At 41.5% G+C, this 22,794-nt stretch overlaps 1 protein-coding gene across 1 annotated transcript in view; it reads left to right on the top strand.

Annotated features, from left to right (window-relative positions):
• SNAP25 (synaptosome associated protein 25) overlaps positions 1-18,625 on the top strand; it is a 60,958-nt gene extending 42,333 nt beyond the window's left edge. Inside the window, 5 exon segments of the mRNA XM_068675666.1 lie at positions 7,358-7,475; positions 11,236-11,276; positions 11,279-11,360; positions 13,351-13,495; positions 17,303-18,625. Of these exon segments, the coding sequence (XP_068531767.1) occupies positions 7,358-7,475; positions 11,236-11,276; positions 11,279-11,360; positions 13,351-13,495; positions 17,303-17,371 (455 nt within the window). The 3' untranslated portion in view covers positions 17,372-18,625.
• Positions 18,626-22,794: the final 4,169 nt, after the last annotated feature.

Here is a 22,794-nt window from a genome sequence, read left to right on the forward strand (position 1 = left end):
GACCTAAACAGAAAATATTTTCTTCTGTTTGCTGTTAGGTACATGTATTATTGCTTCTTGTATTTTATTTTTTTTTTCCTTTTAAGGAAAAGAAATTAAACTAACCAAGTTTTTCTCATCAATTTGTCTTGACAAGAAAAATATTACAGATGTTATCTATGGATGTTTCTTATTTCCTGAATAATGTCAGCAACAGAGCTATCACTGAATACAGAAAAACAGATCATTTATATTGAAACAGATACAGCACTTGTGTAAATAATGTGCTTTGTTTCAGAAGTGTATTAACGCTTGAAATAAATCACAAATATTGTCAGAGAAAGTCTGCAAATGTCCACTTGTATCCAGTAACAAAAGTCAGGGGCAGATCCACAGAAACTTTAGCAGTGCCTCTAGCTTCCCTTGTGTTTAGCCTTAGGAAAGTAGGTTTCTTTTCTTTAGCTCTTGTTTTTCCACAGATTGCTAGGGGAGGTTATTTTCTTTTTAACCCCTTGTTTATTTAGTTACTTCCTTTGGAGTTCTATTTGATCACTACTGGTAAGCCCCTGCACTCTCGAGTCATCCCACCTAGTCATGCTAGGAAGGACTGTCCTTGTGAGCCAAGGCGCTGACCTCTCTGGAGGCCAGGAAGCTCAGTATTAAACTTGTATTGACAGTGAAAACTGGAATGCATGTTGTATGCGTAGAGACATGGATAGCCGATACTTACAGGAAGGAATCAGACAACTTAAAAGCCTCCTTAAATTGGTTATGGTCATGCCTTAAGAGGTTCAGTAAATGAAGCTTGTGATTATAACACTATGGGTTTCTCAAGAAAAAACAGCCTAACAATGCTACAAACCCTGGGAATTTTGTAATTGCTGTACTATGTTAAATGTTTAATTATGTTTTGTCCATTTTAGCCATATATAGCTGTAATAATTCCTTATTTCTTTTATTATTTTATTTTAGCGACAAAAGACTTCTATTATTGGGCAAAATACACTAATGATTACCTTGAATCCTCTGTAATTAGCGCAATGTGTGCAACTCATGGATGTCTCAACAGATTATCAGATTAAGGAAATCATTTGCTAACACTGCCATGTGATCTCTTTTCAGCTGAGTGCACAAGTCACTTAAGATTATTAGGTGTTAAATAGACAAAAACCATGACATTGATCTTTCCAGTGGGTGGCAAGCAGAATATCTAATTGCTGCAATTGCTTGAAGCCCTGTTTCTAGATTTCTTTACAAAATTGTTTGCTAAGTTAAACATACCTCAGAAAAACTTCTCTGACCTAACCTCAGGCTCAGTAGCACAAAGCAGAACTCATTTTTTGACATCACAAGCAGAAATCTGTGGGATCATAAAATCATAAAATCAGCCAACATAATGATACACAACTTGGTACTCACGCAGCCAAGGCAGCCTGGCTAGCTCCTGCTGCCCAGCGGTTTGGTTGAACAGACCGCAGTCTGGTGTGACCCTACAGAAACACAGAGCTTCACAAGCAATTTCACTACTCCTTTTTCCCAGAGGTTGGGGCTGCCAAGACTAAAAGAGACCTCCTCCAGTACCCTTTGAAGTCACCGAGTGGGAATCTGAGTGGGCTTTTGGAGCAGTCCCTATGCAAAACAAAGAGTCACCGCCTTTTGGGCCAGGTATTCTCACCCAAAGCTGTTCCACACTGTCATTCCCTGAGGGAACCCATAGGGAGGAGCTGAGGTTGGATGCTCCTGAATGAGATTTTATCCATCAGTGAGAAAGTCTTTCCCGGAGCCTATCTGCATCCATAATGCCTACCTTTCTTAAACCTGGCCTTGAGTCCAACTCCCCTGTTGAATTACTGAAATATACACATAACAATTTAAACTAAAATATTTATATTCTACACTAAAAATGTTATGCTGCAAAGGATTATTGAGGAGTAACAATTGCTGTCCTTATTTAAATGTCTTTAAAACATGCTTGCTTAGAAAAATGTTAACATTTGGATTCATGTTGGTAAAAAGCAGAGTGTAGAAATGAAACTGACAGTACACAGAGGGGATATGAAGATAAACCTGGACTGCAAAACTGGTGTGGTCCCAGAACAGTAGCTTTTTTCCTCCAGTGGGAGGGAATATCCTTCTCAGAAACTCCCATCACCAACTCCCATAGGAGTATCGGCAAGCAGAGCAATCTGGACCTTCAAGACTGTTTTGTGTGTGTGTATGATGTTATCTCCACACAGCTTATTACAAATGAATTTTTTTCTTGTATTCAGAATGAGGTGTGGGGAGAAACATTTCCAATAACAGTAGCCACACAGCCCTTTTTCATCCAAGAAGAGAGAGAGGAGTATCCAAAACTTTGCTGAACTGAAAAAAAAGTGTCAATGCAACTGAAATTTTCTCCCTGCACCAGAGAAACTGCAAGTGCACAACCAGCAGTGCCAGCGACCACAGAGAGGAGCTTAATCTACCCAACAGATCTGTACTCCAGATCAAGTTGAGGTATGGAGGTAAAACTTTGGAATAATGAGGAATAACCAGACGTAAAACTCAGCTGACAGTGCCCTTGCCAGCTGAGCTCTCTACAGCTATTGTGTGAGTTTTGAGTTTTCCAGCTTTCCATGAGTTATGGCTGACCTGTTTCTATGGCGTTGGAAAAATGACTGCAGCAAATACAAACATAATTACAAATTCTTTCTGCCTGAGAGAAAAGCCATGGCCTCATGTGCAGGCCCTTTCCCCAGCTTATCTCCTATTTAACACCTACCACGAAAATTGATAGGCAGTGAGATGTCAGAAGCAGAGCTGCTAAAGGCGCTCCACCAACACCTACGAGCTGAGTTGATTACAGTCAGAGCTGGTTTGCTAATTAATGAAAAAAAAATGGTGGGTATCAACCATTCCAGATTCTACAGGGAAAATGGCATTAATTATGTTGAAAGTGTAGTGCAGAACAAAAGACAAACGAATCCCTCACAAAAGCAGGTTGTGCCTCGTCTACTGTTATTTTTAGCAGCAGTAGATGTGGGCTCCCCCCCAGCTTCCTTCCACTCGTATGCATGCTTGGCGATGCCTTTCAGAGCAGAGCTAGGTCAGGACTCAGGCTTTCTGAGAAGTCTGTCCTAGAAATGTACTTCACTCCGATATGATTCTCCTTTATGGAAAATGGGGTCACCAGCTATCATTTGAAATAGTTAATCTGCTGATTCTCTTTCAAGCTCAGCCCTCTTGTATGCAATTATGATTACAATGTACTGTTAAATGTCCTTTTTTTTTTTTTTAATTAATATTATCCTTGTTGGAAATTGCTTCATTGCACCATACACCAGGCAAAGGGCATGTTCCCTTCTCCAAAGGCATTTTGCTGACATTCAAGAAGCCCAGGCCCCTGTACTGGCCACTAGCTGAAGAATATTTCTTATAAATTGCAGGTGGGCTGCAAAGGTGGAGCACACACACTTGCCCTGTCCTAGTCTTGCATCCCACATTGTGCTCAGGTGCTTTTACAGATGTGTTTGCTCAAGAGACCACAGGAGGAGTTCAGGGGAGCCCTTGCCACAGCTGCCCCCTCCCAGCCACTTCCCCGGATCAGTCACAGAGAAGGGATTTGCCAAGCTGTCACAGAAGCTCCCTGACAAAAGGCCACAATGCTACCATGGAACCGACGGAGAAAGCTTATGGTCCCTCAGTCACCTGTGGTGTGAACACAGAAGTAATTGACAAGTAAAAAAATATCCCTGCTTATACCCTAAGACATGCCATTGGTTTGCTGTAAAAGCTCCAAGCAGATATATGGCCACTATATTTGAATTCAAGTGACATTCTCAGACATAAATGGCATCAATATGCAAAAGGGGCTACTAATTTGCAGACCAACCTGGAAAAAAAGAAAAAAAAAGAAGAAAAAAAAAAGGAAAGAAAGAAAAGAAAAAGGAAATTTGAATCTACATACCCCTAGTGTGTATTCTGCCTCCAGACTGAGGCAATGCCAGTTACCTTATATACTATATATAAGTGTAAGGTATATATGTATATAAACGTAGATATAGACGCAGTATATTTAAAGACCACTGCAACAAACTGTCAAAAGATGTTTAAGCTCTGACACAGAAATGCTTCTGTAAATTAGAGATAAAGGACTTGATCTTTGCTGGTGAGAATTTACATAGATTCATCGCAGTATATGCCAGCAGACTGTCTGTCCTAAAACCTTTAATACAATACACAAAGCTGGAAAAATCTTTGAAAACAATAAATTAAGCTTTTGATAGCCATCTAATTTCTTACCAGCAATGATTCTTTCTAGGCCAGGTTTTAATATCATTCATACCAAAACAAATTCAGAGCGACCTCAATAAGTTAATTCCTCTATAATATTTATGCCTCAATAATTGTGGGTAGACTCATGAATCTATTTACTTGCCCGTGGGACCAGATCTTTGGCAGGTATAAATTGGTGTTGCTCCATGAAGCCAACATAACTACGCTGATTTAACCATGTTAACGATCCTGCCCACTATATTAACAGCTAGCAAATGGTTTTAAGGGCTGTCTAGACTTCTGGGCTACAAACATGACATGGGCTTTTTACACTGATGAGGTTTCCTGTAAGGAAAGATAAATTAGTTGCTGATCACTTTTATCTTCAGAAATACCATAAACATCACAGAAAAATCCTGAAGCGGGAAGTATTAAGCCAGATTCCTGGAGAGAGCTATAACTTAAACTAAAGTCTTTAAATCACATCAAATCTACTCCTCAGTTAACACTTACCTACTCAGGCAGAATAGGAAACAGGAAAAGAAAGTTCAGAAGGCCCTATTAGAGACCTGGCCTCAGAGACCTGAGCAAGGAAGCCAGGACTGAAAGCCAACCGGTGGTACTTGATCTAGAACTGATCCCTGCAGTCTTAGGTGGCATTTCCTATTGCACAGCCCAGGTTAGGAAAATGCAGGCGGTACAGCTGGTGGAAGAAAGGTAAGTTCCTCTTGTCCCTCCCAGTGTCGAAATATGTGTGTGGAAACTGCCTTCTTTTAGCTGAGAGCCTGGAAAACCAGCCAGGCTCTACAAACACAGTTCTCACAAGCAGAAAGAGGGAATCTGCGATGGAAATTAGCCATTCCCATCACACTGCATAAGCCAGCAGAAAAGCCAGCTGACACTGCCACAGCTGCTTCCCAGAGCAAGGGTGAGCATCGCCCAACTCTGCAGGATCAGGCAGGGCTCTGAGCTAGTGAGGAGCACAAGCACTTAGAGGAATATCGCCTTTTTCCATGTGCTCACATTTCTGATGAGATTCACAATCTGTGGGTACAAACGTGAACTGAAGCTTCTGCTCAAGCCTCCAGGCCAAAATGTAGAATTACCATGTGCAGTAAAACAATACAGTCTTGTACTTCTGGTTCTTTGCTCAGCAGTTTATCTATCTGGCAAAACACGTGCAAGGAATCTCTCAGGTTTCATTATTAGGTTCCTGATCCTTTGCTCACATTGTACGTGCTCCTTTTAGAGGACACTGCCGGGTAACTCTGACCTTCCCTGGGTTTGGGATCCATAATGCCCGTGGTGTCAGGAGACAGGCACATCCAGCTGAGGAGAATGAGGACTGACAGCTGAAGAGCAGATGCAGCTGGCAATACTGACATGGCACCTCTCCTTCTCCCAGCCCAGCATCATGCAAGGATTAAACAACAGCACAAGTCCAGTATTTGAATTATTTCAGCTTGAATAATTTAGGACAGGACTATCAAGACCCTCTAGGGGTGAGATGCCCAATTCCCATTAAAATTAATTCTATTTAATTAATTTTAATGGGAATTGGGCATCCAAATCCCCTGAACAGCTTTGAAAATGTAAGCCTCAATTGTTAGAAGAAACCCAAGTAAGAAATTAGGCCTATTCATGTTCCCAAACAGGTTAAGAAGAGTTTCACACTGACGTCAATGATTTTTTTTCAAAAATGTCTTTTTTTTTTTTTTTTTTTCTTGGCTGGGCTCAGTTAATATCAGGCATGACATTAGGTTTCTCCTATAACTAGTGCTGTCTTAGTTCCTTTCCTCTCAAGTCTAATTCTGTGTTTATATTTTCCCTACTTGAATATAGGGAAAAGGAATGTAATTGTTTTTTACTGGGATTGCTTTACTTAGACTCCTTAGGTATATTTTTTACAATTTTTTACTGCCGTTCCAAGTAACTTTCTCATCGCATGTAATACTTACTTAAGTTTGTCCTTCATGAAAGAAATGGTGAAGCTTTCCACTAGTGTAAAATGCCATAGCTACCACAGACTCAGATCCCTGATCCCATGGGATCCACATCTGTTTACACCAGTGAGGATCTGGTCCTACAATTTTACATTGCGGTGTTCTGCTCCTCTAACACACTGCATTATTCTGATCTACCAAGTCACTAAGAAAACCCTACATCATTGTCTGCCTCAGGTGAAGAAGACAAATTCTGTTTGATGCCAGCAGGCAGAGGCAGTGCCTGTATCAGGCTGGTTACTGGGCTTGATGCTTTGGTCACTTGCCCTAGAGCAAATCAGAAGTGACCCCAATGAAAAACCTTAGTCTTCAACTATTTTTTTTTTTTTCATAAAATGGCTTGGGGAGAGAGATAATGTACATCACACACAGTGGTCCTCTTTCAGTGAGCATCAGGCTCCTCTGGTGGTTGTAATCCCTCTGTGTTTGCTGGGGTTATGCCTGATTTGCAGCATCCACGTGAGAAGGAAAATCAGCCCCAAAGCCACACTCAGATCAGAGATTAACCTCCCACGCCAATCAGAGCAGCAGGTCCCAGGTTCCTCAGCCTCTGGAAAGAAGGAGTACTTTGAAATGGCTCTTTACAGCTCACACCATCTCTGGTCCCATTACTGCCAGCTCCCTCACTCAGGCACCCACTAACCCGAGCAGTTACACTGCCACACCTCACCTAATTCCAAGGCATTTGTAAGTGTAAGTAACTGTGGTATTTTCCATGGAAGGATACATTTTCTCTTGTATTAACATGCATAAATGCAAAATGATAACACTTTATCTTTCTTTCTCTTGGATGTCATTGGTGTCTTAGTAAGTGGATGTATTGTAATATGTTAATGGACTTTAAATTTTATAACCCTTCCTTTTTACATCATTACATCTTGTTTAAATTAATATATTTCAAACATCTTCCTCCTTTGTTTTATTCTTTCCATATTAGTAAAAAACATCTTCGGCATCCAGTACGGCTTACATCCTTTTAACAATGCATCAGCTCAGATTAATGCATTGTAATGTCATTATTGATTCAGTTCTACATGGCCATTTTTCACATTCTGTTGAAGACAAAAACAAACAAAAATACAATTCATTCCACACTGTCATCCCTTTGTCCTGACCAGAACAACTCGATCGTGTTGAAGAAGGCATGAACCATATCAACCAAGACATGAAGGAGGCCGAGAAAAATTTAAAAGATTTAGGGAAATGCTGTGGCCTTTTCATATGTCCTTGTAACAAGTAGGTACTGGGTACCGGCTCTGCTATGTGGTGTCCAGTTTTTTGTCACAGTGAATGTCTGAAGTTTTTGTCTTTTTTTTCTTTGTCCTTTTCCATCTGCTTCATTCTGTGGGGATAAAATACTTATGTTTAATCAGAACAACTGGAACGCATCGAAGAGGGAATGGACCAAATCAATAAGGACATGAAAGAAGCAGAAAAGAATTTGACGGACCTAGGAAAATTCTGTGGTCTTTGTGTCTGTCCATGTAACAAGTAGGTGCTGCCTGCCTCATCTCTTTGAGCACTTAAGGCTGATTCCAAAGGCCTTGTGAAGCTCATCCTTGCTAGGCACATGGACAGGATGAGCATGTGGCATGCAGAAAGAACGATTCTGGTTCAAATGCATTCATCTCATAGCATAGACAACTGACTGGGAATTACTGTAGATGCATTAAAATCAGGCATACTGCAGTGAAAGCTTCACTGTCGACACCTTTTAATGGTAAAAGTTTCAACATTTTACACAAAGTGTACTAAGTGGTTCCATTTTCCGGCAAACAAAACCACTGGGGCTACTTTATTCCTGGAGGTCCTAAATTTTAAAACATATTTTCACAAAAAAAAAGTTTAAAAAACAACAACAGCAACAAAATTTGTAGCTCAAAAATGCAGAAGAGCCAATAATAAACATTACTCAAAATTATGGATGAAAACCATACTTCTTTTCATTGTTCAACAGAAATTGTCCTTGATTAGAGCCTGAACGAAACATGACGTTTCACGATTGGAAGCCAACTTGAAATGGTTTTCATCCTGCCATAGACAACCAAATTTGAGAAAACCCAAACACGTCATGCCAAATTTCTCTCATTTGGGTAGCATGTACACTAAGCAGAAATGTTGAAATGCATCGAATTTGCTTGCATGCCATCACTCTTGAACGAAACCGTCCTCCAAGTAATGCAAAGCTTGTTTTAAGTGCCAAATGAAAATGTGATGTGCTGTTACGCGGGTGTAGGAAACAGGGGACAAAGTGGACTGACCAGAAGTCTTCGTGGAACAGCAAATCCAGTATGCAGTGAGTCAGCTACCACCTAGGTGTCAGTGAAACCATTTACACATGGTTGGCCAGAGACAACAGCACAGAGTGCAGGGGTCCTGCAGTATCATCCGCCCTTTCTGCGTGGCACAGAAACTTTGTTCACAGGTGATCTTACCACAACTATCAAGACCAAATGAAAGAGAGCAGTTGTGCAGTTGGGTAGGAGTTTGGCCTGGAGTAGGAAGGGCAGGACTGGGCTTATCAGGCAACATTTCTTTTGAAGTGAATTCCCTTGGGACCCAATGCAGACACTGCCTTAGATTTCAAAATCCATTTTGCTCCTGTGTTCACAGCCATACATACATTGCTGGGATAAACATTCTGCCCAGAATATGTGTACTACTGCCTGGTGTGCAGAATGGGAGAGGTGAGGAGGAATGGGAAGAGCTATGCACAGACCCAGCCCTGGTCAGAGGACCTGCCTGCAGCCGTATGAGCTCTAGCACAGGCTGCATCCTGCCCTCCCTTTGCACCATGGCAGGAGGCTGACCAAGAGCAGAAGAGGTGCAGGCAGAAGAGCATGCAGCAGAAACTTTGACACTCCCACACTCTAAAAGCTGCTGCAGCTTAGAGAGGAGCAAGCCAATGCAGTTGGCTTGCTTCTCCTGGAGAAATCTAGCATACATCAAAAGTTCTTCCTTGAAGCACACACACACAAAAAAAAAATCCCCATGCATTTTGCAGGATTTTTTATTATTATTATCTTTTTAAAACAGATTTAATATTCTGTACTGTAGGAAGGCTAAGCTGACAGTCAGACCTGTGGCATGGATGGGGTTACTACCTGACATGAGGCCCTAAAGCATTTACCACTACACAGTGATTGCAGAAAGCCCATGGCACGAAACTTTGTCCAGACTGCAGTCAAAGTACAACTGCTGCTGACCATGAGCAAGCCCAGACTTCACCTGTTTTAACTAGAAGTCCACAAGAAAACAGAGATTAAGCTCTGGGTGTATAAAATCATTCACATTAAATGCAGAGACTGTGTCACTTTGAGTTGTGCAGGTCGAAAACAGACAAATATCTGTAAATGTGCATGCAGCAAGAGAACCACTTTCACTCATTTCTAGAAATGCCAACGTCAACGTGTAGTTTCAGAGAACTAAGAAAAAGGAAGCCAAGCACTCTTCACAAATTGTAATAGGAAGTCAGCAACAAACAGATGAATATTTGGGAAAGATCCTCTTTGCATCTGTATTTTAATTTTACATCAAAACATGCAACACAACTTCAGGCTCAAAAGATGATGAGCTGCCTCAGGGGGCATGGAGAGAACGTAACACCAGAGATGGGTTTGTTGTGTCCTTTCCCAAAGCCCCCAGAAGCATGCCAAGTATCTCCCCCAAATCCAAGCCACAGGGCTGTTTACATGTATATGACTGAAGAACAGGGGAACCATGGAGACTGGAAGTTCCCAACAGCTGTGTTGGAAACTGCTCCACTTCTCAAATAAAACCAAGAATTCACAGCTACAGACCCCAAACTTTCACCCTCTCCTGTCACAGTGTTCGATCTAGTCTGACATCCCCAGTGACAGCAACCCTAAATATGCTGCACATGCTAATAATCTGCCACTGAAGGTATGCCTGGATTTTAATTTTCTGTCCACGGCAGCTCAGTCAAAAATGGCTCTCTGAAAGCTACTCTAACCGTCATAAATAATAAACATAGTGACATGCTAGGCTATTTTAAAGTCCTGTGGTTTAAAGCTCCTAAAGGAAGTGATGATCCATTTTTGCCTGTGTCTTGCTTATTGTGAAGGCTGTTACTGCTGATGCATTAAGAGTATGATGAACTATTGGGGCAACTGTGCTTAGTGAGAATGCTTTACTTCTTATTCATGCCTGTAGCTGGTGCATGAAGAAAATGTAGAAAAATTTCCCTTTCTGATGCTAGATTGCTTGTATCTTTTCTTTTCTCCTGCACTCATTTCACTTCTGCCTATTTTACTTTTTGTCTCTGTGGACAAAGGTTTGTACATCAACTGTCGATGTATGATTACTATTTTCAAGTACCGATATATTATTTGAAAATCTAATGAACCCTATGAATTTTATGATAAAATCATCCCCAAACCACCATGGAAAAGGTTAGTGGCTTTAAATGCCTATTGTGCCACATAAATGTTAACAGCAAAAGCTCAATCTTCTGCATGGTAAATGTTAAAATCTAGCCAAATCCATTTTTCTCTAAGAGGTGTGTTGCTGTGATGTGATGTACACACTATACTTGGCAGTTTTGTTTTGATGTCTGTCTGCCAGTACGTTCTCTGTGTTTGATGTCACAACGTATGTGTCACTGAAATGAAATAATGTTTTCTAGTTATCTGTATTTCTTCTCTTCTTCTTTTTTCTTTTTTTTTTTCTTCTTTTTTTTTTTTTTTCTTCCTTTCTGGAAAACCAAGTCAACATCTAAAAACCTGTCTGAAGTGTTGTAGACTTGACAATTGCAATTCACCCCTATTGGAAACAAAACTCTGACCATCACAGTTTCTGTGGCAGTAAAGTTAAAAAAAATCCTTTTATTCAGGGTTATGATATATCGGTATATAATCAATGACCCTCTATCTGAAAACTCATTTGCTTGATTCAGCTTTTAGCTTGGAGAAGTAAAGAGTTTTGCATTTGTCCTTGTCCACTTGATGCTTTGTTACTCATCATCTTTTTTGCATAGGCTTAAATCAAGTGATGCTTACAAAAAAGCCTGGGGCAATAATCAGACGGTGTTGTAGCCAGCCAGCCTGCACGTGTCGTAGATGAACGGGAGCAGATGGCCATCAGTGGTGGCTTTATCCGCAGGTGAGCCTTTTTCTCCACTGTTTTCTCTTGATTTTCCTTGTCAGTGATATATTTAGATTTCTTCCATATGGTCATGAGTTCTGTGATGCTCGTTAACTCCTTCAGCAGTGCTGGGTAATGAGGTGCAGCCAGTGTTTTCCGCTGGGTGGTGGGTACTTAGATACAGGTTAACACCCACTGGGACAGGTGCTAAGGACCCACTGCATCCAGTGACTCCCCCCAGCCTGCTGGCACTTGAGGTAGCACAGAGGGTGATGATGTGCCGTGAGTCCTGGATATCAGAGTTTCAGCCCTAAGAATCAGAAGATGCTTCAAAAAGCAGTCCTAAAGCTTCCTGCTTGAGACTGACCAGATCTGGGCAATAATAAAATAGAAATAATACCTAGTTGCATACTGCACAGCAGCAATGTTAGGGTGCAGACTTTCACAGCTGGTCAGCCCTGTCTGCCGCACTCCAGCTCCCTGGAGGCAACAATGTACAGTTGTCAAATACCTCAGAAATGAAGTGCCAGATAAATACTGGTTTATGACTACTGCCTCAAGATACATAGAGCTCATTATCCATCCTTGCTAGAAAATGTACCAAAGCATCCAGCACCTCTTCCTTTTCAAAAAGAGAAGAGCCTCGGGCTCTCTGCCAAAGCAGAGCCAAGCGCAGCACCTGAAGCACACTTTCTACCAGAGGTACATAGTTTTTGAGAAAGCCACTTCCCTGCTCATGACTATCCAGAAAAACTCACTGACCAGGGAACGATGATCTATTCCTCAGCTGCTGTAAAATCACAACTGTGGGAAACAGCAACACCTCAGTGGCAACCCCTGTGCACTCAGATGAAAGCCAGTTTGAAACACACAGCTATACTAATGGCAACCAAGCTGGAAACTTCCAGCAACATGTAGGGATCCCACAATAAGTACATACCGATTACAGTGTGTATAGAGCATGTATTTAGATGACAATGCCATCAGCTGAATGGATAAAGGCATACCAGCAGGCAAAGCTTTGATCTCTGAAGATTAAGGACACTGGATTAATAAGTAATTATCTTTCCAAAAACTATTATCCACTTATTTTTTTGGCTGCTGTGATAAAGGGAAATCAGTGTGATAGAAACAATGCTGTCATGCAATCTGGAGCGTGGGATGGAGTTGCCATTTAAGTTTGCTGGTCTGCCAGTCACTTTTTTTTTTTATTTATTTCTGGATGGCAGCCCCATCAAACCAAAGGCTGGGACATGCTAGCAGATAGAAGTGAAGAGAAGTTATGCCATCCATAATTCTTCATGACCAGCTTGTAGCACACTCTTGGCACCTCTATGAACACAAATTACACAAGAGGCCTCAAAGTAGTGATTTTCTGAGTGGGGTCCATGGCCTTGCTTGTTCAAGTGCCAGTCACCACAAGCCTCTCCAGTTGCTGGAGCACTGGACTGTGCCCTGGCCCACGTGTGAGTTTTTCTTTTAAAAAACAAGCAACTGTAAAAGACAGGGCTAAGAGGAGAGAGAAAAGAGGCTGTCCTTGCCCAATATTTCAGTGAGCCCCAAGTCTGCGAGGACTGGAGGCTATCCCGTGTAGGTCAACGCAGGGGGCTGGTACGGCTTCAATTCCATCATGCTCTGGCACCTCCACATGCTTGAACCACACACAGGTCCCCATGTGAAGCATCCTTCCACTCTTCCACATCCTTTGAGAAGGACCATCGCTAGCAGAGAGGTGTAATAAGTGGAACAGAGAAACTCAGACAAAAACACATCTAGGAACAGAAGGAATGAGTAGTGACAAACCCAGACAATTAATCCCCGCATCCAAAAAATAAGCATGTGAAGGTTTTCAGGCTAGCTGCTTATTAATCCCTTTTCTTCACAGCTGAGCATAGCAGCATGCTCCACAGGTGACAAGCGAAGGAGGATGCAGAGGAGGTCTGGGTGAATCAGACTTTCGGGGGAACTTCCTCTCTCTTTGCTTCAAATAATTGGTTTTTGTTCCCAGGGTAACAAATGATGCCCGGGAAAACGAAATGGATGAAAACCTCGAGCAGGTCAGCGGCATCATTGGCAACTTACGTCACATGGCCCTGGACATGGGCAACGAGATCGACACACAGAATCGCCAGATTGACAGGATCATGGAGAAGGTAAGAACTTAGGGAACCCCAAAAAGTGCTGTGTTTTCCCTTCTGCAAGCACAGGCTGTGCCCAAGAGGGGCAGAAGGAGTGTCTTCCAGCCTGCCCTCACAGAGTAGTAGTTTTAATTCAGCTTGGAGGAGGACTGGGGATGGAAATAGCTCCTAGAGCTCCTTTCCCTTCTCCTTCCCTATCTCTGGGCCGAAGCAGAGCTTGCTGCTATGGATCTTCAGTAACCTTCCCTGCAGGCTGGTTGAACCCGCATTGTGGCTTTGCAAGACAGCAGCTGGCGAGACCTCTTCAAATAAAGTCTCTTTCTGCAAGGGCTTTGGGAAAGGAGAAGTACCCTGAGTTGTGCAGAACTGTGGAGGTTGGACCCTGGCACTTCCTGGCAAGTTTTAAACCTTCCTGGACTTTACTTCCTCAGAAACTCCACAAGAGTTTCAGAAGGGGATCACTTGTTTAGAGGACCAGTCCCCAAAGACAATGGGGACATATTAAGCAAGGCGGTAAGGTAATGGTGCAGCCATCAGCTCTCTCAGCATACTACACATACCGGGACCCTACACGGGCCCCATGAAGTCCAAAAGCTCAGTCTTTCTATCATGAAATCACCATTTGAAAGGCAGAGAGCACCATGCCAGTGCCAGGCTGCACTGCAGATTTCTGAAGCAGATAGCAGCACCCTCAAACCCGGCTGGGAACTCACTGCCGTCTCACATCCCAAGATCTGCAAGCCATCTGCATTCACACTGGCAGAGCTCCAGGCACCGGCACAGCCAGGCTGAAGTGATATAAGAGGCTAGATCTTCATCTGGTGTAAAATCAATACAACACTTGATTTCAGCTGAGATTTACACAACCTGAGGATCTAACCCAAGGACTTACATGTGCTGCTTAGACTTAAGGCTGAACTTAAGGGGTAGAGCTTTTACTCCTGAGCCTTCTGACACATGCAAACCTTCTTACATGAGCAGGATGTCCACGCCTGTTTTTCATGTCAAGTAATTATATCAGAGCCTGGCACACCAACAACAAAATACAGAAAATATTGCAGTCAGGGATTCACTCAGATAACTTTCCTTGCTGTGGTTTGATACCAAAGAGTAATAATAATTACTTCTACTAATAATAAGAGTAATAACAATTGGGTGAAGCATAAGTTGTCTTAAAGGCAGGAAACTCATCTCACACAGCACAGAAGAGTACACAGCTTTGTGTATGCATGAATGCAGCCGTCCTGAATTCTCCTATCAATTCGTGCTTGTAAACATCTCAGTATTGAAATCACTGACCAGGCCCTTTGTGGTCCCCCACATGAAGCACATGGCTCAGTCTCGAGGCAGTGCATGCTGAGAGCAGCTGGCTAATGAGGGACTGGCTTTCCACATCTGTGTGGTGTTCCTGCAGCGTCACGTGTACAGCATTTCATGCAGCCATGGGGAAACTGCAAGCTATCGCCATTTGTTGAATTGAAGACCAGTGACACAGTTCTGTAAGACGGGCAGTGTACACAGAGCAGTCCTCATGAAGCAGCACAAAAACAAGACAGCCTTCAGTCTCAATGAAGATATGCCGAATTTCTCTGAGTAAGGACATGTGGCCTGAGCAGTAATGAGATACTAGAAAAAGAAACACAATAGGAAAACCTCCTATAAAAGACAGGAATGATGTCTGGGTAATACTGAAGCGACAAGTGCATACACATCCACTTTGCAGTGTGATATGGTGGCGGGCAATAGGGCACTGACAGAGAGGCTTCCTTTTTCTGACCAGCTGGAGCACTGTGCTTTTGATCAGCCGTGCTCATTAGAAAGACCCGGGCTGGCACACATTGCAAAGGCTGGGGTACATCACAAAGCTAGCCCAAATGCCTCTAAAGCAACTTATGTTAAACTGGATGCGTGCATCCAAACCAGAGCAATGTCATAATGCAGAGAGGTAATCTGACTATCCACGGTAATCAGGGGACACAATAAATAAAAGGTTTTTATCCTTCCCTCAGATCGGAGAGAAAAAGACAAAAACTAAAATGATGATGTGGTAAGTAGGTCAAATGGGCCAGACATCATCACCAGAAGACAACCTGGCCCTAAAACAAGCCATTATTGGGAGGCTGGAGGAAAGCAGAAGGGTCTGAGAACATTTTGTGTTGACCCAGGTGGGAAGGTCTGGGCAAGGACTCCCACTGCCTTGGACCAAACATCATCCAGCAAAGTTAGGCTTTAGGATTCCCATTTAGAAACATTATGTTTCATCAATACTTAATAATCAATGTGCATGCATTTCATGACAAACTTAACTGCTTCCAAGCCATTAAGTTATTTTTTAGATAGTCTTTTGGCAAAAGCACATGAAGCTATTCCATGATAGACAAGGTCAAATTCACAGCTAAAATAAAGGAGTGTGGTTCATAATGAGTAGTTATGCTGATTTACGCTTGCTGAGGATCTGGCACATGCTGCTGTACTAAAAATACACATCTACATAGCATTTGCCAGATCTATTATGGAGAAAAGCCCAAGATGCTTAAGAATGATTTATTGCACATCAGTATAACCATTTTTAAAAGGTTTTGAAATGTATGTGGGAAAGTTGCTTCACCATTCTGCCTTGGCAAATTGGAGATTTAAAATAAATCTGTACAATTTGGATACACCCCCAGAGAAAGGGGAATAACCATCAAAGTTAAAAAAATGAAGACATCAAACCACAGAAAAGAGCTTGCTGTTTGATGTCATGCTTTTAAAGCAGTAACACAACTCTCACCTTTCCCACAGGTCTGATTTCAAACACTGAAAGCATTTTCTCTCTAGTCCCTCTGCTAGCATAAATCGGCATAGCAACATGGGCTTGAAGGAGCTTTGCCAGTTTTTGTCAGCTGCAGCAATGTCTTTGTCTCCAAAACTACCTTCTGCAGAGCAACAGAAAGCCACAGTGAAAAGTGCTCTGTCCACTGGAAGAGCACTCCTAAACCTCCAAGGTGTGCTGCTTCATTAGCAGCGTTTTTTAAGCATGGGAAGTGTTACAACAAGGAAGACAGCTAAATTAACAGCTCAGCCCGTGCTGGACTAAATTCCAGTTTGATTCTTTCAAATAATGGTAGAATCCCAAATGGTGATAGACTCCCTTCCTTTGCTTAATCCCTGTCTGTGCTGCTGCCCGATGAGAGGTTACTGTTTTGCAACTATGCTGGCGAGCTTTTTTGTTGAGAGAAAGCCATAATGGCACCACTCCTACCTACTCCTTTCTTGTCACGTGTGCAATCACGAGATCCAGACGGAGCCCATGTACACTGAATCTGTCTTACAGAGCATTGGCAGCTTTTCACTGGTGAAGTCCACATGGCACATCATCAGTTTACATGCCATCACGGTTAATGGTGCAAGCAATTAGCACCAGCTACAGAGCTGGCAAGGTGTTTTCTTCTTCTCTTCTCTTCTCTTCTCTTCTCTTCTCTTCTCTTCTCTTCTCTTCTCTTCTCTTCTCTTCTCTTCTCTTCTCTTCTCTTCTCTTCTCTTCTCTTCTCTTCTCTTCTCTTCTCTTCTCTTCTCTTCTCTTCTCTTCTCTTCTCTTCTCTTCTCTTCTCTTCTCTTCTCTTCTCTTCTCTTCTCTTCTCTTCTCTTCTCTTCTCTTCTCTTCTCTTCTCTTCTCTTCTCTTCTCTTCTCTTCTCTTCTCTTCTCTTCTCTTCTCTTCTCTTCTCTTCTCTTCTCTTCTCTTTCCTGCTGATGCAGCCAACACCAGAGGAGTGTCCTCAAAGCATTGTACACGTTTGCTCTCTGACACGTAATAATTTGTCTCCTGTGTCTTTCCCTAGGCCGATTCCAATAAAACCAGGATTGATGAAGCCAACCAGCGTGCAACAAAGATGCTCGGCAGTGGTTAAATGCAGCAAAGTGCATTTCCTTTTAATGCTGTCCAAGAGGGCAGTACCTTCATGCTTTTATCATGGTATTTACCTACTAGGTTTGCACACATGCACATATCAACCCCATTGTAAATGTTGTCCTGTGTAGTTTGTCAGCTTTCCAAAAATGATACTTGTAATTATTTTTTTCTAGATATCTTTCTTTCCAAAGGTTGTACATAGTGCTGATTTGATGGCTATAGCTCACTATGATGTTTTCTGGGATTTTTCCTTTCCTTGTTTCTGTTTGGATTCCTTTTCTTTTTTCCTCTCCTCTTTTTTTTTTTTTTTTTTTTTTAATGATGTTTGCTGAATGACAACATTGTTGGAATGCTAAACGTGCTGTTAACCTTTAAATATACAGTATTGTTCTTGTAAAACTGTGACATTCCACAGAGCTACTGCCATGCTCCTGTCTTTGGGTATCATGATGTTTAAGCACTTAAACCTGCTGTCTTCGGTTCTTCATTGCCATTATCCGTTGTTATGATTTCATGATTAGACAATGTGGAATTATATTACTATAACAAGCATTGCACTACAAAGTGATGTGATTTATGCATTTATGCATGAGGAATAAATAGACTTTTAGACTCCTACTTAAACAAGACTTTTTCCCATGGCAGTAGCACACCAACAATGACAACAAAAGCATGCTCAGTATTCGGACTCTTTTGGGACTATGTTATACCAGCAAGTTTGCAGTCGTGCCACTTTTTTCTTGTTGATATATATAGTTATTAATCATGATCATTTATTTATTTTTTAATTACGAAAAAAGAGGGATTTGGCACTCACCATTTAGCCATTGCCAGCAAAAGAAGCTTGGCTGAAAATATGTCAAAGACAAAAAGAAATAAGTGTAATATATTGGGTTTGTCTGCTGCTTTTGAAGACTATCTTTTGGAGGAAACGACTACCATATGAAATGGTGCAAAGAAATGTAATTTTTATAAGGCTATCTCTTACTAGTCGCTATCCCCATGTGGTTTGTTATCGGTACAGTTCTCTGTTGCTTACCTAGAGCTATGCACACCAAATCGCTGAGATGTTTAGTAGCTGACTTAATTAAAAAATAATAAAAAAACCTAAATGAATGAACTCTAGATAAACTGTGAGATAAATATCATTTACAGCATGTAATATGAAATTCCTTATGTCTCCTGTCAGTTTGTGAAGTGATTGACATTTTGTAGCTAGTTTAAAAATTATTAAAAATTATAGATCTCAGAATCCACGCTTGCTTTATCCATTTGTTACTCTATGTGTCAGTGAGACCCAGTTATTTGTCACTTACTGGGAAAAGGAGAAGCACAAGGAGGTCTAAAGACTCTCTACAAACTGGTTTTGTATGAGAATTTTATGAGAAATTTCTGTTTGCAATACTGTATAAGAGGAAAAGTGTCTTGTCTAAAAATAGCATTTTTCACTAAGTACAAAATGAATATTATTTTAAATAACCTGGCTTGGATTGCCAAACACTGAATCAAAATATATTTTCTTGTTCAAGGGAAAGGAAAATGAAATAAATGATGTGGTGCAAAAGGGTACAGTTCTTTAGTCAATAAAATTCATTCCTGTAGTGGATCCAGCCACATGTTAATATACTCCTTTTCAGGGAACACTTTGAACTACAGAGTTCGTACAGTCTGCTAAGAATAATTTTCTCAAAGGACTAACAACAACTAATGCTTACTGCCAATGAAAAGTGTTATCATATTTTCCTATTTTTTTCCCCTATATGGACAAATTATAATTAACTCTACATGAGTGACAGTTCACTCATGCGTTTCACATGGCCCTAAGTCAAAATATACAAATCACATAAATGCTAGCATAATTAAAATCACATGATAATGTATACACAAGCTGTATTTTCTTTAGCAGCTTTTTATTTTTAGCATCTATTAAAAATTCATTTATGTAAATATTTTCCCCCACTACTTCAAACCAAAGAGTAAACTTCAAACAAATATTGTTAATCTGCTGGCCATTTCCAATTCTGTTCATTCAGGGATTCCAGTATTTGTGACAGCGCTGTCATTCTGCACAGTCAAAGACTACTGAAAGGAGGGCAGTAATCGTACTGGAGAACATGTCAATATGAGAACATAAAAATACAAGGGTATTTGAAAAGGGTAAGGAAAATATAAGAATGCAATGATTATTTTAATAGAGGTACTCTCATCTGCATGATGAAAGCACCATATCTGAAGAAAAATAGACTTCCAAAGTATGTTTTGGCTGCTCAAAAATATAAGCTGTTGCAGTGAAGGAAATCGCTACGGTTCGACATCTGTTTTAGTCTCAAACAAAGATGAAAAACCAAGCTATTGGAGTTTTTTGCCAAACAAAGTTTAAAGCACAGAAATATTGAAATGTTAAATTGCATTCATCTTCATATCCTCTCCCTGTATGCAGGGTCTCTGAGGAGATGGCTGGAAATGGCTTAAATAAGTAAATGTAATACATTGCATTTCTCTGATGTTTTTGGAATTGACTTTTGTAGGATTAATTGTTCTTGAAACAATTCAAAGAAAGCTTCGATCTTTCGCAGTTTGCTCCTAGAGCAATCCATTTTCATTCATTAAGTTTCTGACACGCCACATCCCTGGGGGATCGGCTGCCCCATGGTACAATGCAGGCTTCCCCCACGTCTGCCTGCTGGAGGGGCAGGGCTCCCTGTGAGGGAGGGGACTGTCTTTATCTTGCTCCCGCAAGGCCGAGTTTGATACAAGAAAGAATGAAGGTGCTTGAAAAAACAAAGCTTCATTAACCATCATTTAATTGTAAGCTTGCAATGCAATTTCATGAAACGTTTGTGCACAACACGGCCAAATTTTCATGTTCAGGTTGTTTGTTTGTTTTTTCATATTCTCAAATGCCATAGCTGAATGAAGTACCCAACTGGATTACTTAAAATCTTGCTTAAATTAAAACTGAAGCCCAACTGTAATACAGACTCTGTTGAGCTCAGTAAGCGCACAATTAACAACTTCTTTTGTATCATGCTTTCCCCTCCTTTCCTAGAAATAGAAATATCAAAATAATCTCCCCAATGTATACCTGAATATTATTCCTCAACAGAACAAAATACATAAGTAATGTAATAAAGAGTGCATAAAAACTGTCTTCATTAAATACCTGGCCTGATGTCAGCAGTGAGAAATGAAAAAAAAAAAGAAAGACCTAAATAACATCAGGGAGGATTATCTGAAATAACCGTAAAGCCTTTAGGATGTTGATGCTTCCCAACATTAGCATAAACTCACCAACTGTATACTCAAAAGAGCTGGTTACAGTTTTCCAGGCTGACACAAACACACAAAAAGAAACCATGAGTCATACTCAGTACCCGGTGGTTTGATAGAGCACATGTTGGGAAAAGCACATGGACTTGACATAAGGTACTACGTGAAAAAGAATTGATTAATATTCCTTGAAGATTTGGTGGTATTACTGCATGCAAAAAGAAATAACAACTCTAAAGAAGAGCATACATTTTTTCAGAAAAATGTAAATTTTATTAGCTTATGTGTTAAATAGGACGCATCCTTCTGAAGAAAATTGTGTCACAGTTTGCATGACAAACTGTAAAGCACCTCCTCACGGAGATGCCTGTGCCACATGACACACTTGTTACGGAGGTACATTAAACTCTCTAGAAATCCAGGCAGCTATTACTCTCCAAAATATTCTGTGCACCACACCGGTAACCGACAACCTCCACAGGCTTTGGATTTGGACCCAAATCTGGTGAGATTGCTCAAGATGCATTTGGGGGATCTGGAGGCAGACAAATCAATTCCCACACTTCTTCCCTCCCTTTCTTCTCCTACATGTACGCAAGCACATATAAATCTTTTATTTTAAAGGCGCTGAAAAGGGAAGAGCTGAGCACTTAGTAAAAAGGAAAATTATGTGTCAGAGACAGCTTAAGTATATGCACTGCTGCTGTGTGTGCCTGTGGGCGTAGGTGTGCGGGATGTGACTGCTGTCTACTGAACCATTTTGTTGCCTTTCTAGAAAGAGATGGGGACAGTTAGTTTGGAAGTTAGTAGAACACAGCATTTTTAAACCTGCAGATAGCTACAAGAAATGCAGACATAGGAGATGAACCCTGCTGAGAAGTTAGGGCACTCTGATGGTTTGATGGGGTGGGAGGTTATATTTATTTTAGCTATTTATTTTTCAAAGCACTTACCAAACAATGTTGGATCCTCTGTGTAAGAGGATTCAGAGAGATTATGTTTGTGTTGTAAAATACTAAGCATTTTTATTTGTTTAGTTTTGAGCGGTACTTCATAATTAAAAAAGTCAAGATGGCAAGATGAGGGAAATAAAAAGAAATTAAGTGGGACCACTCTGATTTGCAGCCACCAGGGCTGTGTGCTGAGATCACTGCTGCCTGTGACAAAACTGCATATAATGGGGTGAATGGTTTGCCCTTCTAGGGGCCAAGGAGTCAGTAGCACATGGAGGGTGTGCACATTTTTGCTTGGTAGGCTCCACAGCTGCTTGCTGAAAATGAAAAGTAGCAATGAGGGCATAAGGGTTGCTGCTGCCTTGGTATAAACAATGAAATAAATGCTGTGGGAATCTTTCATGGGAGAGTCCCAGCCTCAAACTGCCTTTTCCTTCCCCTGGACCAGCCTCCAGCTCCCTCCACGCTGCTTCTGCTCTGGCCTCCAGCGCATCCTGCACCTTTGTCCCACCGCTTGTTTCTCCTGTCCCTTTCTCCCCGGCTTCTGTCAGCTCTGCTCCCTCCCTCCTATACCACCCAGCACCTATCCTATTGCTTTTTCCTTCTTTTTTCAGCTGTGCTCAATTAGCCTTCCTTCAGCCTTCTCCCTCATTTCACTTGCTTCATGTCCATCCACTTGCATGTTTGTCACCCCGGGCTTTCAAGTCAGGCTGTCTCTTCCATGATCTCAGCAGGAGGAGCACCAAAGGAACAAGCAGCCTCTTGCTTTCCACTCCACAGCTGAGCACCACACCACTCCACCACCACTCGGAGGGACACCTGTAAGAAAGTCTTGCTCAGCCCTGTCAGTCCCAGCAGGCAGCATGCTAGTTGCCAGGAAATTTTTTTGGATAGTCTATCCAAAAGGATGCAGAAAGTGTCTGCAGGTCGATGCAAGCGAAGATGCTGGGACAGCTGCGGACAGAAGGCAAAGCACAGACACACAAGTGCAGGCAGATATTACACAGGAAGGCAACAGCTGAGGCTGCTAAATGTTGTGTCTGTGGCCCACAGTCCTAGTGGATACCAGTGCTCCTCTGTGAGACAGCTGGGTGAGCTTTTTTAACACAGGCAGAACAACTCCTCCACTTGCCCAAATTTCATAAATCAAAAAATAATTTTATTTTAAGCTGAAGCTTTCAAAACTGTGTTTTTAAAA

Source organism: Anas acuta, chromosome 3 (assembly GCF_963932015.1).
Source record: "Anas acuta chromosome 3, bAnaAcu1.1, whole genome shotgun sequence".
In the NCBI taxonomy this organism is placed as follows: domain Eukaryota; kingdom Metazoa; phylum Chordata; class Aves; order Anseriformes; family Anatidae; genus Anas; species Anas acuta.